The sequence below is a fragment of the Sinocyclocheilus rhinocerous genome, unplaced genomic scaffold, assembly GCF_001515625.1.
Source record: "Sinocyclocheilus rhinocerous isolate Xijiao unplaced genomic scaffold, SAMN03320098_v1.1 scaffold1110, whole genome shotgun sequence".
NCBI lineage: Eukaryota > Metazoa > Chordata > Actinopteri > Cypriniformes > Cyprinidae > Sinocyclocheilus > Sinocyclocheilus rhinocerous.
In genome coordinates this window covers 334,606-351,016 of record NW_015653168.1, presented here as the reverse complement: position 1 = coordinate 351,016, position 16,411 = coordinate 334,606, and the positions used below count along the sequence as shown (strand labels likewise).

Below are 16,411 nucleotides of genomic sequence, written 5' to 3'. Positions count from 1 at the left end.
GCACGCTATGAACTGAACTGCTTCCGCATCAATGACACGATAGCTCACTTGCTCTGCTATTTCCTCAAACACTTTGAATAGGAACGTGACGTAATTTTGGTCTAGAATCGAAGTACTACATGTCTGCCATCCATTGGTAGGGAATACAAATTAGACATTACACCATATTAGGAACTACAGTCTATTTGTGGTAAAATAATCCATGTGACATCAGGGGTTCAATCGTAATTTTACACACCACACGGATACGTTGTTTTCATTCAAATCAAAGCGTAAATGCATGGCGCAGCTGACACAGAACAGCATACGCTGTTTGCGTTCAGTGAATACTCTCCAAAATGGTGCTAGGGTGACGCGGAAGAGACGAATTGTTGAATAAAGTCTTTTTTTTTTTTTCTTTGCTTACAAAAATTATTCTCGTAGCTTCGTAAAATTACTGTTGAACCCCTGATTTCACATGAATTATTTTACCGATCTCCTTTCTACGTTTCTGGACGTTGATCATCCAGATGTGTTCTGACGTGTTAATTACATTGCTGTCTATGGGACGGTCAGAGAGCTCTCAGAATGCATCAAAAATATCTTAATTTGTGTTCCCGAAGATGAATGGAGGTCTTACGGTTTTAGAACGACATGAGGGTGAGTAATTAATGACAGAATTTTCATTTTTGGGTGAACTATCCCTTTAAGACATCATACGTTTTAATTTTAAGCACAAATAACTGGAATAAATGTCTAACATCAGTCAATACTAATAAATTATAATAATAATAAAAAACACAAATTATATCCAATCACTAGAGAAACAACGTTTTCAGCTTTCAGTGTAGCCTGATTGCAAATAAAGCAACAACCTTAACAAATCCATTTTGTCAAATCTGTTTTAAAATGAAAAGTTTTGACGAATTTACCCCAATTGAACTAAACAGGAGCTGAAATTGAGTACCTATATTGCAAAAAGCAGCAATATAGATGGCCACAGAGTGGTCTGACTTTTCTTAAAAGGGCTTTGGGTTACTTCCTCCATGTACAATGCTGTTTGATTAATAATATCACTATATGGTATCCTCTTTCACAAAGTCACACTGTACAATATGAGAACACAGGCCTGTGTTTTTATGGATAAAATCAATATTGCTGGGTACTGATATCCTTTGGCTATATCGGTATACTGTATAACTCCTGCACAGATCTTTACATGTGTCTCGATGGAGTCATTCTGCCTTCAACCAGAATCAAAGTCAGCAGCACTTCTGATGGAAGTCCAGGGCTGATATCTCTGCTGCTGGTTTCTCCAGCACTAGCCGGGCAGGGAAAGAGAGTGGAGGCTTCAATAGCTTATTTCTGCTCTGCTTCTTTACGACTGAATCATGGCCACAGAAAGAGAGCTGGCTGTGGGCGATCTCTACAGCTATGAGTAGATGCTGGCCCAATGAGCAGGGACAAGGCTGCTTTGTTGGGGTCCTTCATGCAATGGGTCAGACTCCTCCACAGCGGCCGGAGGGCCGACGTGGGAAAAGCGGCAGCTTGCAACCAGCTTGCGTTCCACATCACTAAACGTCAGAAAGAAATCTGCTGACGTCTGATTGTGTGGATGTACATATCTCTGCATGTGTTTGTGGGTGTCCTACTAGACACTTACAGGATTTAACTAACCCTTTTCACTTTAAAAAGACATCGAAAGGCAATCCACAACAGCAAAGAGGCTCTTTAGTGCTGCACGAGGATGTTTTGCAACATAGAACATAGCGATTTCCCATTCTTTAAAATCACAGAGGGAAAGACATAAAGCTTTGAGAGGGGGCACAGCATCCTCTTTAAAAGCTGTTGTAAAGAGGTAAAGCTGACATGGGGTGGCTGTTACATAAGGGGAGAGTGTGTCCATTCATTTTTAATGCAGGTGAGGGCCCTCTCTGTGCAGGGAAGAGAGCAGATGGGCCGCTGATGGAGAGCTCAAGCCTCGTGGATGGCTCTGTGCATTCTTCTGCAGCTCTGCCATGCAGGTAATTCACCAGCAGTGTCATCAGCATGAATAAAAGATAACTCAGCCCAGCTGACTTCTTTTATGCAGTTTCAGACTTTTTGTTAAGTAAAAGACTTTAAAGGGGTACTTCACCCAAAAATGAAAATTCTGTCATAAATTCTGTTACTCAGCCTCATGTCGTTCTTGTATGAAATTCTTTCTTCTGCACAACACCGTAAAATGTAAGTCAGTGAGGTCCAATATTATATGGACATAAAAAGAAAGACATTTTTCAAAATTTATTTTGTGTTCATACAGGTATAATGTATGGAATGACATGACTTAAAAAATATCTAAAACTGCATAATTACACATAGGATTTTTTTGAACTGCATTGCAATTTTACTTTACATTAGAAAATATCTAGTGCATGAGAATTAATAATATATAAGTACCATGCAGACAACTGAGAATATTTGAAAGCATAAAAAATATTTATGCATCATAAGCCAATTTGTATGTATATTTGATAAAACCATTCAAAAAAATCTTCTGTCCATATTACGGATGCCACACTGACATTTTTAATTTCTATTTAGTAAGGGATTGAGCACTGAATGAATAAAAAAAATATCTAAAATGACATCAGAGAGAGGTTTTGAATGCATTCTTGTTCTTGCTCACTGATTGTCTTGACCTATATAAACTGAAATTTTTACACACTCATTAATTGAGGCAAACATGAATGGTGGACAAAAAAAGGATGTTCTGTGCCATGTTCCCAGTTACATGATCTATACCCCTTTGTCAGTTGCGGTGCTTAAGTACGTCAGGACTTATCAGCGGCTGCAGACGTCCTGAACCCTATCTAAGCACGGATGAGAAGGAAAATGTTATATGCTGTCCAGACATCAGTTTGTCCCCTGTGGCACTATGGGACACACATGCTGAACATTTGTGCATAGATAATTTCTGAACTTCAAGCTACAACTGACTGATGAACTAGATATTGATAAAAGGCTAAATATTCTGAGGGAATTACTGTCTCATATTTTGATACAAAGAGGTAGTCAAATTGTGAAACAAATAGATTGACCCCAAAAAGTATTTGGACTTTGTACATTACATAATAAAATATCACACCATGAGATTAACTTATGTCATACATTAAAAAAAATATAATAAAATAAAATCATATTGGGCCACTTAAAAGCAAAAGTAAAGTAAAAATTGTTACAAGATGTAAAAATATTTCTGAGAAAAGCTCTAGCCAAATATATTTGAAGGCGTCACTTGGTTTGATGTTGTGTTACCTAATTCAATAAGTCAAACATTTTAAAATGTGATGTCAATGTCCAAAATTGTCCAATTATTTTTTGTAGCCATAGTACATCTGAAATTACATTACAGTAAATGGAAAAATCATTCAATCATTAAAGATTGTTTGTTACAGGACTCAGAAGTAGGCCACACTCACCTCTACAATGTCAGAGTTGGTTCTGCTCTCGTGGGGTTCGTTGTATTCTGTGTACTTAAGTAGGACTTTGTCCATGTCAGTGCTGGCATACTGAAAGAGTTTGTTCGAGCTGTTGAATATGATCAGGGCAATCTCACAGTCACACAACACGCTGAGCTCGTAAGCTTTCTTCATCAAACCAAACTTCCGTTTTGTGAAGGTAACCTGTGAAAAAAACAGAGAAAATAAGAATGCTCAGTAAAATGTTAACACAGATACACCACAATATTTGCCTTCTTATTAGTACATAGAAAGTCAATCAAGATTATCTCTAGAGAATACAGAGGAAAATACCATACTGTTGTAGTTCATTAGCCCAACAATTAATAACAATAAAAAAGGAAATCTCATTAATGTTCCATGTTCACAACAAGTTATGCTCTACTGACAACATTTGTGGCAAACCATAGAAAATAATTTTAAGTAAAAAAAAAAACATATACAAATCAGGGACTTGCAGTCCAAAAACTACTATACTATACATTGTATACATGTATTACTATACATTTCCTTGTCATTTGAAATGTAACAAAGCTTACATAAAAAATGTTGGTAATATGTCTATAAATGATTTATTTGCCAAATGACAGTCATTTTCTGTAAATTTGTGCCAGGATGGAATTTGGTTGAGCGGATACATAATAGCTTTGGCACCTACTCTCTATTGTCATGAATCGTCATTACTGTTGCGCATTCTCATTGGTCTGTTGGAATGTGGGTGATTTCATGCACAAGAAAAGCTGTCCGTAATTTGCTCACACAAGTGGAAAAATGTGCTGTTGCTGCTAGATCCCGGTCACCAAAAATCATATTGTATTTGATGCAAAACTAACATGACTAAATCATATGAAAAAAAAAAGTAACTGTATATTTTCCTGAATCAAGTTCACTGAAAACATATCTTCTTATATTTTTGGCCTAGACTAAGCATGTTGAAGGTATACATGTTTTTTGGCAACATGCTTGAGCAAACTAATTAAAATGAAAATATTAATATTAAATTAAAGAGGAATATATTTGGGGGGAGGCGTAGCACTACCTGGTTAAAGAAGTCACAGCTTATTTATATAATAACAGTAATAGTGTTAAAAAAGGGACGGATAAAAGTCATTGTTTGATAGGAACTCAGGACATCCCTTTAATAGAAAGCTAACAAATACTCAAACTATAACTTTAAATCACAGATCAAAATAATTGTGGTTGAGACCCTTACAATGGTTTTGGACTGTCTATCGGGATCTGATAAAGTCTAATTGTTTTAGTGGTCTCCATCTATCCTGGGCCATGTTACTGTGAGATAATGAGTCAAGCAGACAGCAGAGCTGCCACACTGATGTCATGGCAGGTCAGACAGAAGGTCAGCGTGAGGAAAGCAACAGAGGCTCCACAGCCTGTGCAATCAGCCCATTAGGGAGACAGCGGGCTCCATCACTCCTGCCTGCATCCTCTGACAGCCTCTTCCTGCAGGGCCATCGCTGTAACACGAGCCGGCATATACACTTCTGCAGGTCGCACATACACGCCCATAACTATCTGACTTTTCTAGAGATGACCAGCCATTAAGCACCAAGCTATACGCCTTTCTTTTGATCCAGCTCTACATTGAGCCAAGCCAAGCATGTGTCCTATTATCCATGAGAAGCTCATTCAGGATCCTTCAAAAGCCTGAAAATGAATTATGCATTTGTTCAGCTCTCATGTTTAACAAGTGTTGTACATCGGAGATAGCAGCAGATTTACTTTCATAATATGGAAGCGTCAGAACAACATCATGGACGAGCATATGAACACTCAAAATGAGCAGGATGTGTCGTGCACATGGCAAAACTTACAGAGATGCCATGGAAAGCTGTGCCTAGGGCGAAAAGAAGTTGGAGAGCGTGAGCATGCGACGGAGAGGGGGAGAGAGAGAGAGCTGTATGATTACTTCCGCCAATTTCACTGACCTACAAAGCAGAGCTGAGCAGATGAGCTGGCTTTGTTCAACTTTAATTGGTCACAGCTTGCAGAAACCCTAATTTCAAATGGTACAATGCAATATAATCCAATGAGCAACACACTATCTCTGAATCCATACTGTTTTCTGTCCAACTGTATAGGTGGAGTGTTACATGTTCTGCATTACAGGTGATTACAATGCTTAATTGTGTTTTCAGAAGAACAAAACATTTGGAAACTTGATTTAAGCAATTAATGCATAAAAAGACATATATCATGTCATTATGAGGTAATCAAAGTATAACAAGAATTAGAATTAGAACACAGGATAAAACATACATATTTTATGCTGCATTTACTTTATCAAATATAAAATCAGTAATGTGCAAAATGCAATAATACTGTGAAATATTATTGCAATATACAATAACTGTTTTCTATTTTACTATATTTTAAACTGTAATTTATCTCTTTAATGACAAAGCTGAATTTTCAGCATTCATTACTTCAGTCTTCAATATCACATGATTCTTCAGAAATCATTTAAATATGCTGACTTTGTGCTAGAGGAACATTTCTTATCATCAATGTTGAAAACAGTTGTATAATACATAAATGCTCAATAAATAAATGCTGTATAATATTTCTGTGGACACTCTCTGATAATTTTTATTCAGGATACTCTGATAAATAGAAAGTTTAAAGAACAGCATTTATTTGAAACATATATATAAGCAATATGTATGCATGCATGTGTATAAAAACGCATACTGTACATTATACAAGCATGCCACACTTCACAAGACTGCTGTTGCTGCTTAAAATTCCATGACAGCTACCAAGTAACTGTTGAACCAAATCAAATCGCACAGGACATATGTTATGTTGATACACATTCATCTAAATCCATTCAACCTCCAATGACATGAGGCAATGACACACAGCAGCTTTCATTATCAATAAACGGGAAGTGAATAGAGTGTGCTGGTGAAGCAGGACTGTATACCTGAGCAGTCCAGGGAGAATAGTAAGTTAAGCTCAGGCAGACAGCAGTGTGAATTCCCAGAGCCACAGAGAGCAGCTCCCTCCCAGCTGTCATTAGATTCCTCTTGCCTCTATTGCAGAGCAAACACAAGGCAAAGCAGCCTCTAAAATCTCTCTGGACAAGCCTTTTCCAAGTATATCATCATTAAATGCTCATTCCTACCGTAAATGGCAGATTTAATTGTGCAACTTAATAGTGGAAAAAGAGATGGGAACCATAGTCCAAATAGGTGGCATAGTTCAGGTTGAAATTGACCTCTGAGGCAGCAGAAGAAAATGTCACCTTTAGTACGGGACGGGCCCTGCTGTACGGTGTGTGTGGTGACATTGTTCCACTCCATTTCTGTTCAGGGCACTCAGAGTAGACGCTTGCTGACCCAGAGTAATGATTTATTCCAGCTGCAGTGCAGGACATTGTCACAGATGTATAGACACACATAAAACCATTCACACTCAAACAAGAGCTTTTAACTTCATAACTTATCATAAAAAGAGCAATTATACTCTTCTCAGCCTTGGGCAGCACAATACACGTCTGTGACTGCAGTGATGACAAACACAGTTGTCATCTGTACGATAAGTACAGTGTACCAGCCATAGTATCAGAATGCCACAAATAAGCACTCTAGCTTCAACCAGGGCTTTTGGGTGAGTCCCCAAACAACACCCCTAGTCTATTGGGTCACTGCTGAGCCAGTGAAAAGCCATAGAGAGATCTGAGGTCACTGGGGCTTTTTTCCCACTAGCTTACAGAGAAACACACTCACACAGCAGTTGGGCTAGCGTGTGACTGATTTCAGACTTTTTGTGTTCCAGTTCTACATTACTGTAATATACTGACCTAGTTATTGTCATATGAGTTAAGGCTGCACAATTAACTGAAATTAAACCGAAATCTCGATATGGCTTAGTGTGATTATCAAATCACAAAGGCTGTGGTTTAAGTAAATAAATATACAGTATGCACTGCATTTTTCAGAGTGAAGAGCAGCACTGTGTTCTTTTACATGTAAGCAGCTCATGTTTTCAGTGTCTCAGAGCTGCTCGGTTCACAGCAAATGCTGCTCCACACAAACTCATCTATGCATCTGCTCTGAGTTTGGGTTGTTTATAATGTGCATTTGGGAACGCAACATGCCCCAACATCTTCCCATACTTGTAATGAGAAGCGCTTCTAAACCAGCTGTTGTCAACAAAAGAGAAGTTTTTTCCGCGTGGTTTAACATTTGAAACATACTGTATACTGTGTTTTTTTATTATTATGATATTATTTTTTCTTAACTATTTTACAATAAAATGTTACACTAGTAATATTTCTTATTTTGTTGAATTTTTTTTTTTTTTGTTATTTAGACAGCCCTAATATCAGCCATAGATATAAGAATATCAACTGCTATGCTTGGCAATAGCACAAAAAACATATTGGTGAGAATATCCATTCCACAAACAGATCTCGAAAGCACTTCAACACAGCACCCAGAGAAACTAAAGTGTGAGGAAGTGATGTTATGAGTCATGTTTTGTGCTCCAAACTTCTCTTTGTTCCCTCCAACTTGTGGCAGTCTTTGATAAGGTCATTCTATCCCAGCCATCCAGTAATTATATTAGCATTTCTCATCTAATTGTACAGCAGGAATAAGAACGTTGACCTTTTCACAACTTTTTCAGCATATCAGGTAGTAGCTTGGGTACTCATTCTGCTCTGCCATCATCTCTTCCATGTTTTATCTCTTACTTTTCTCAGGATGTCCTCTTTTTGCTGCCAGCGCACTGGGCCGACTCGTATACCTCTGGGCATTGTGGCTTCTAAAGAATTTCAAGATACTAGTGAATCAAAGCAAATGAGGATGTGTGTAAGTAAAAATAAACCCTTGCTCCCATAAAAGAGGAAATGGGCAATATGTGTGGGTGAAAAGTGTTGAGTAATGCATTTACGTGACCATAATCTTAAGGAATTCCTTGTTGTGGGTCGTGGTGAGACAAACTAGATAATGAGGAAATTCACCCACGTAGTTGAAGCCTATGCGAATATGTTTACATCTGTATGTGTTTGTTTCACCTCAGAAAAATGACAAGGTCTGGCTTGTCAGTCAAAGACTCCATCACAGGCTGTCCTTAGGGAGGGGAGTCAACAGGAAAAACAAGCCATGTAGGCCTGTAATGTTTTCTGGCATTGGAGGTGATGCCTCTTATATCGAATTGGAGCATGGTAAGGGACCAAGTGTGACATATCATTGAAAGCAGCATGTCAGCTTCAATGATCTCGATAACAAACGGCAGGAGGTCTATGAAGTCCAGAGAAAGTCTCTGCCATAGCACCAGCTGGCAGAGTGACCCAAGCCCCCTGGCTCCCGCTTCCCAGCAAAGAGCACTCAGGCCTGGGAGACAGGCAGCAGTCCCTCCCTCCTGTCCGGCTGGATCAGCTTTCACAGGACGCAGAGGAAGCCCTGGATCCACAGTTCACTGCTGGGTTCTGAGCATTTGAGTACCCAAAGGGCAGGGCCAGCCAGCTGGGACAGAGCCAGTGTGACCTTCTAATTAGACTGATCTCTATGCATTTATCTCTCACCCTCATTCACGACATGAACTTCAACTGTGATAATTGGCCTCTTACATTCCGTTCAAAGTCAGCTATCCAAGCAATTAAGACAAAACAAGCTAGAAAAAAAACGTATTTCAAATTATTTGTATTCGAGTATTGAATATTCGTATTTTTCAAATGTACTTGAATGCAATGTGATTCCATAACCCAGTGAGATGCCTATAAAGACAGAATTTTAAAGCATCGATCAAGCAAAAGCTGTTCATAAATGTATGTAATATGGCTGGGCGATATGGGCAAAAATTAATATTTCTGTATTTTTTGGCCGATTTGTGATATACGGTATACATCTCTGTATTTTCGTTTTTGTATTTGGATTAAAAAAAAACTGTATTTAATATATATATATTTTCCTTACCGCCCAATGTTGTCCAACAAAACAATACATACAGTATTAAAGGCTATGAAAACAAATAAAGTGAATGTAACCATGTGAACAAAAGCACAGAGTTGTGTTAGGCTATTTTGATTACCCTATTACAGTCACTTTACAGTCAGTGCTACCATAAAAATAGACTTACTTGTAGGTTTGAAGTTCTACATGTCACATTTATTGTCCAACTACAAATATTTCAGCGAAATGTATATTTTAGTCAGAATTATTGCGATCTTATTTAATTGGGCTCTTGTCTGTTTGGCACGCATGCGCGCGGTGGCGCTCATTCACTGAAGTCTGTAAAGTTTAGCGGAGAATCCCAAAGCAGAAGGCTCATGCACTTCTGACAGAAAAATGGAAATATTTCCATGGCTTTCTAACATTTACAGAGGGAGAATATACCTGTGAAATGTAAGTTATGCATTCAGGAAGACAGCACATCTCAAACACATTAAACAGCGCGAGTAGCCTAGTGTCTCTGTCAGCGGCACACGCAGCCTTTCTGTCCAAGCATCTGACGGGCCGAGCTGCTTAAACTAACATGCGAAACGAAACTAAACTACAGTGGGTACGGAAAGTATTCAGACCCCCTTAAATTTTTCACTCTTTGTTATATTGCAGCCATTTGCTAAAATCATTTAAGTTAATTTTTTTTCACTGTCTTACCAGTTTTTAAAGGCCTTAATATGAAGCTTGTCACATGTTTAGAACAAATTGGATTATGCACCTTCTCCGCAGCAGCTCAGTCTGTGTCCTCCGCTATATTTTCAGATGCGCTCGTATCAAACTACTGTATATCAATATAAATGGTTTGCCTCATATCAAATCGCTTATAAAGAAAATATCGATATATCGTACAAACTCGATATATCGCCCAGCCCTAGTACGTAACTTAATTACGCTGCTGTCTCAAATACATTTTGGGAAAATTTCAAAGCAAAATTGTTTTCATGAAGAAGGCAGACACAGAAAGCGTCTATAACCAGCTTGATGAAATATATATACAGTATAATACATATATTTATAATCATAATTAAATGACACATCCAATAGCTTTATAATTGATTGATTTAACTGACTGATTTATCAAATAAAATCAATGATGTTATACAAAACGTTGATTATAAATTAATATACTTATTACAAACAAATATATAATGAATCTATTAATAAATAAATAACCGCTCACTAGATTTTGGAACAGAGCTCTTGTTTAGTTTCTTGAATGAATAATGAGGCCAACAGGCTTGACAGGATAAAAAATCAATGACCAGATTCTTTCGGATATAAAGATCATCTGCATTGCTAAGATTTTTCATTTTCTGTTGTTGATGTTCTGCCACCACCATGAATAACTGAAGGGAGGTGGGTGGAGTTTTCATTGTTCAGAGCATTTCATTGTTGTTGTCATCAAACATGAATTACAGACAGAAAACCACCCACATTATTTCCCCTTACAAACCTACAGCTATACTCTAATGCAGTTAAACCAAAAACAAAACTCCCTTTGCTTCAAATAATCCACTTTAACTGAAATTACAGCCTATCATTTAAGGACGCCCAATATTGGAAAGGGCACAGTAAGTGAATGTCATCTTTTTTTTTTTTACTGAAACCTTTTTTTCACTCCCTGGTTTCTAAACCATGTTTTCATCATTAAAGAATAATGGTGTTCTCTCAAAACCTTTTAGGAGACAGAGAAGAAGAGGAGTCCGATAAAATGGAAGGATGTGCATCACTTTTTTCCGGCTAAAAAAAATAAAAAAAATAAGAGGGATGAAAAACGAAGAGCGTGAGGCTCGGCACTCCTGAACATGTGATGTGCGGAAGCAAAAGTAAGCCAAAGCAAGGGCGGGCGACACTCCACCCAGCAGTGAAATCATCAAACTTTTAATGACTTGGGTAATTACCCCTAGTGAGCCTGCTTAATGGCGTACAGCGGACGTCGTTAGGCACAGAGGTCCAAACGCACACACTGGCACACAAACGCAGCTGTGAGAGAACATGTCGACTGTATGGAAACAAAGCCAAAAGGTACCTGATGAAATCGCGTGCGACAATTTTTCTCTTTCGGCTTAACAAGGAGTTTTCCTGTGCGTGCTTTTGCAGAACTCTTCCCTTGAGTCTTTACACTAGTGTTCACGATAATACTTTCCATCCTCTGTGAATCAAAGAGCTGTCACAACACAATCAGAGCTACAATGGAGTGATGCTGTTTTCACACTGACAGGCAGCACTCATTAGGGTCCTTTGAGACCATCACTGTAATGATAAGTTTTCTACTAGGGGAGTAATTCAAAAGCATGTTACTACCGCAATCACATGAGACAGGTGTACGACATCATCAGGACAAATAATTACAGGCTTAAAGAGCCGTAGAGGAAATCAGAGCTTGTACCGAGTGGACGACGGACAGGTGGAGAGCGAGAGGGAGGGGGAGGTTCAGGATCATTCTGTCCTCCTGCGCTATTATGGCAGTCGTCCCCCTTTCACAGCTTTGCAATTAGCATGTCAGCCTGAGCTGTTCAGTGAGGCTCACCAAATCCTCTCCTCTTCTTCTCCTTTCGCTGTCATTCCTTCCTCCTCCTACAGGCCGCACTTAAGGGGCTTTTGGTGGAAAGCTCCAGAAGGACAGGGCTGCATGCATGACAGGACCTCCAGTTCCTCCATATTTCATAAAGTGTGATCGTGCTGCCGAATGAGAGCCGAGACGCTCTGTCTTCATTCTCAAAAAATTATGCATTCATATCTCTTTCTTCCACTGATGGGACTCAATCAATGCTTGAATTGACGTTTGTTGTGTGTTCAGACTTTTTCCTGGTGAGTTTCCTGGCGAATCAATCGAAGAGCTGGATCTGACGCTCACCAAGATCTTCCAAACCCCTCGGGGGTGAATAATATTGCAGGATACGTGTACAATGAACATCCCGCGGCTTGCCTCTGAACCTATTGTTTTGACAGATACTGCAATTGCGGACCTCTCGACCCCCGCTACGCTCTTCTAAATAAATCCTGATAGGTCAACAGGCTTTCCAGAGCCCTTCTCATAATGATACGAGATGCCCCTGCTGAAGCCCGTGCTGCATGCAGTACCGCCACTGTGTTTAATTAGGCCACTTAAGGCATTCTCTCATTCTAATGCAATGAATAAAGATAGCTCCCGGCACAGCCGCGCAGATAAGGATTTTAATTGTCTTCTTTCAGCGGGCCCAGTATGCTAATGGCCATCTCCCCAGGGTGAGGAGAGCACCCTAGAGCGAGCTGGAGACTGGCTTCACGCTAGCGAAGGGGAAGAACTTTGTGTGAATGCACGCAAATGCTCGAATAAAGGGCTTACATCTTTCTCCATTTGTCTCCAAAAACTTTCTGCTGAGCAAGTCGACCACACTCACGGCTGAGCCTGTGCGCCACTGATAACTGCTCTCTCCAATGAGTGCCGTGAAATTCGGATTCTGACGGACAAGAGTGCTATTAATTACCGTGCGGTGTATTGTCTCTCGTGCTTACGTGTTATATGGCAATAACAATGGAGAAAAGAAAAGGCGGTATTGTGATATGTTTAAAGTTTTGAGCCACAGCGAGTATGAATTCTTGAAGGGGTCACCCAAAAATTATGTACCCCCCCTCGTGTCCTTCCAAACATGTATGTGTTTTTTTCTTCAGTGGAACACAAAAAATATTCTAACGCTGCAACACACGACAAAAAGGTATTTGCGACGAGTAACAGCAGATTCTATTTCTGCGGCATCGCTGGAGCAATGTCATACAAACTAAATTTGGATGAACTATCCCATTAATATCGGTTGAATATAATACACTGAATCAAATAAACAGCCAGTCACAAAGTGATTATACAGTAACTTTCTCTTCTTTTTCCTGATTCTTTCTGCCCTCTCTTGCTTTTTATTTTTTCTTTTATTTTTGCTGATGTTGTAAGCCGGGGCAGATAGTGCAGATGCTGATGTTTCTAGTAGACATCTTCTCTTTGCCTGCCTTCCTATTTGGATCCCACCCAGGACCTGGTGTTATGCTGATAATTGGCCTGTCCTGTAAATTCGAGTTTCTCACTTGGCTGAACTGCTACCTCCACAGTAACTGTCAGAGAGGTGGGAGGAGAGCTGGGGGCAAGGAGGGAGGAGGGCACGGGCTGTTATGTTATCACCCTCAGGAGAGTGAGCAAAACCTCAATTAGCTTTCCGTGAGCATGGCAAGAAAGTTATTTCACCGACGAGACAGTGCAAATGATATTTTAAGCGGGTGTGAATGGGTGCATCAAGTCTAACTGAAGAGACGTGGACTGACGGCTGACGCATACTTTTTTCATTATCAAATCATTTAACATGACAAATGGAGTGGGCTTCCCCTTTCAAACGGACATTAGACATGCCATGTATGTTTGAACGGAACTGTACGTGCCCCACATCTGTTTTGTATGTGTGTTTTCCCTTCTCTGCAACGACAGTGACCAGACAGGACTGTGTTATGTTATTTATATTTAGCGCGAGTAGACAAGGGTGAATTCCAGTCTGTCTCTGTCGCTGGCCAGATCATTGGCACTTTTCTGAGGAAAGGACAGGAAAATAGAGAGAGAGACAGAAGCAGAAAGAGGAAGATGGAGAGAGAGAAGGGCACAGCGCGTCCCACTGTTCCTCATTGTAATGAGAGGGTGCCGTGGTGCAGTGGATGCTCCTAATTACTACCAAGCAGCTGCAACCGCAGGGAGGAACGGGTCCTGCCGGGCCCCAGCACAAATCCACCAGTGTGGAGAGAGCGAGAAAGAGAAATAACGAGAGAGAGAGAGAGAGAGAGAGAGAGAAAAGAAAATAGGGCATTATTTCTACTTTGAACACGTGTTGATTACATTAGCAAGATATTGGAATGTTCTCTTGACAGTGAACACTGGCTGGGAGATTTATTTTTTGTTCAATGTATAATTCCACCTCCCTCTCTCCATAATTTTCTGTTCTCATTGTACTGTCCTCTATGATACATTTTTATTTTTAATCTAACAAAATATACCTTCTCATTGAAAACAACAGATGCCCAGTTGTCAGCTCCTTTCTGAAGAACGAAGACAATGTTGCCAGGCAACACAGCCAGCTCCTCTTTGGTCTCAGGGTAAAACTCATAGAGAACAGTGTGTGGCTCACCTTCAAATACCCTGATGATAATGACATTTATGTAAAACAAGAGGACAAAACAATACAAAAACTCTATAAACTGCAAATATATTTCAGCTCTAAAGAGTTAAGGTTAAGATCCATTAAATATTGTTCTATAAATATATATGTCCATGACGCTAAACTAGTCTTACCTTAGTACTTCTGGGACTTTTGGTGTAGATGGAACATTGTCAACCTAACAATACACAAATTAAAGTAATGCCCTGTGGTCATTAAAATGACAGTTTTGAACATTAGATTATCATTAACATAGTCTTCAAACCTCTCTCTGTTATGCTTATTTTGTTCTTATGTTAACATGTTAAGAACTTCATTACTTACTTGAGGCTGAAGTGGAGCAAACCCAGAAAAGTCATCTGCGGGTACAATAGAAGATACAACCTATAAATAAAAAACAATTTACTGGCCAAACAGAAAAGGGATCTCTTCAGTAACATTGCACACTGTATTGATGTGATAATGGGGATGGTGGGTACCTTGGCTTTTCCAAGATAGTCCTTTTTCTCCAGCTCTGCCACATAGTTCTTATTGGGTTTGAACAGCAGCCCTGAATCTCTACCAAAGGAAAGAGCTTCTGCTACTGAAAAGAGGAAATCACAGTGTTTATCAATTTTAAAACAACACATCAAGACAATAACCACATACAGTTCAAGCTGTTTTGCACTATGCTCATCAGTGTAATATAACAGAGTTTTTTTTTGTTTTTTTTTAGATTTGTTTATTCATTTTTCAAATAACGGTATGCTGGTGCAACAATTTTAAAATGTCATTAATTTGTCATTAAAATTCTTACAAAGAATGTCACAAGAAGTACAAGGATGTAGAAGGATGACTGGTGACTAGTAGAAGTCATCTGTCTTGTAAATTTTGCCCCTCCTGCAGTTTACACAACTTCCCACAAAACCTACCCAGAAGCAGTTAATATGCAACATCAAATTTCACCAATTTCTAATTAGGAAAACTGCAATATGTTACAAAACAACAATATGCTAACAATTATTTTGAGATAATCTTCAGAACTGGCTTTATATCACTGCAAAAACTGCAAAATTATTCAGTGATTTCTGTTTAAAATTGTAGGATGGATAATTATGTTATGTGGAACAACTTTAGCAGTTACATACCAGTATGGCTTCCAGAGCATGGTCAATATGGCTGAACTTGTCATCTGCCCTCAGGCTCAGTGCAGTAAGAAGATTCTCTTGAGCTCTCTCCCATTTTCCCAACTGAGCCTGTACTACTCCTATGTTGTGCAGCACCTAAATCGCATATGACAAAATGACCATATCAGAGAGTGGACTGATTTGACTTAACCCATCAAGTGTGTCACTGCGAATAAATCAATCATTCACACTACTCACTCTTGGAATAACTGAGTCACTCACACCACAACTATTAAGGAATAAAACCAATAAAGGTAAAAAAAACAAGATTCTGTGCACATAAAATGTTCAATGTGTGGCACATCCCTGGTCTTACCTCACAAGCATAGAGTTTCTATCTCAGCCCTAGAGGTTTGTAATCTATTAGCTGATTTCCTCGTAACTGCTTAAACGCCTGCTGGAAAACCTGAAGATACAATTATGAACATTTTAATAAAGTGTCAAGACATTTCTTCCGAAGAGACAGTATGTGGCGTTTTGTAGTCCCCTCTATAAGAACACTTGAACTATCTGAGTGGCGTAAAATATTTCTTAATGAAGAGATGGTAATGGCTTTACCTTTCCTTTTTGTACAATGTAACTCCTCTCTGAAAAAAGGCAGCAGCCAGGTGCTCATCTTTGCCAAT

At 39.2% G+C, this 16,411-nt stretch overlaps 1 protein-coding gene and 1 long non-coding RNA gene across 15 annotated transcripts in view; both read right to left on the bottom strand.

The window, feature by feature from the left end:
- Nucleotides 1-16,411, bottom strand: part of LOC107715609 (myocyte-specific enhancer factor 2A-like) — a 105,964-nt gene that overhangs the window by 50,571 nt on the left and 38,982 nt on the right. For all 14 annotated transcript variants that reach the window (XM_016521752.1, XM_016521751.1, XM_016521754.1 and 11 more), the window contains one exon: nucleotides 3,441-3,644. In XM_016521752.1, coding sequence (XP_016377238.1) covers nucleotides 3,441-3,644 — 204 coding nt within the window. The remainder of the gene's footprint in view (nucleotides 1-3,440; nucleotides 3,645-16,411) is intronic.
- LOC107715610 (uncharacterized) lies at nucleotides 14,465-15,166 on the bottom strand. Its single transcript, XR_001637120.1, has 3 exons — nucleotides 14,944-15,166; nucleotides 14,754-14,797; nucleotides 14,465-14,600 (listed from the first exon to the last, which is right to left on the bottom strand). It is a non-coding gene; the product is annotated as an uncharacterized LOC107715610 (long non-coding RNA).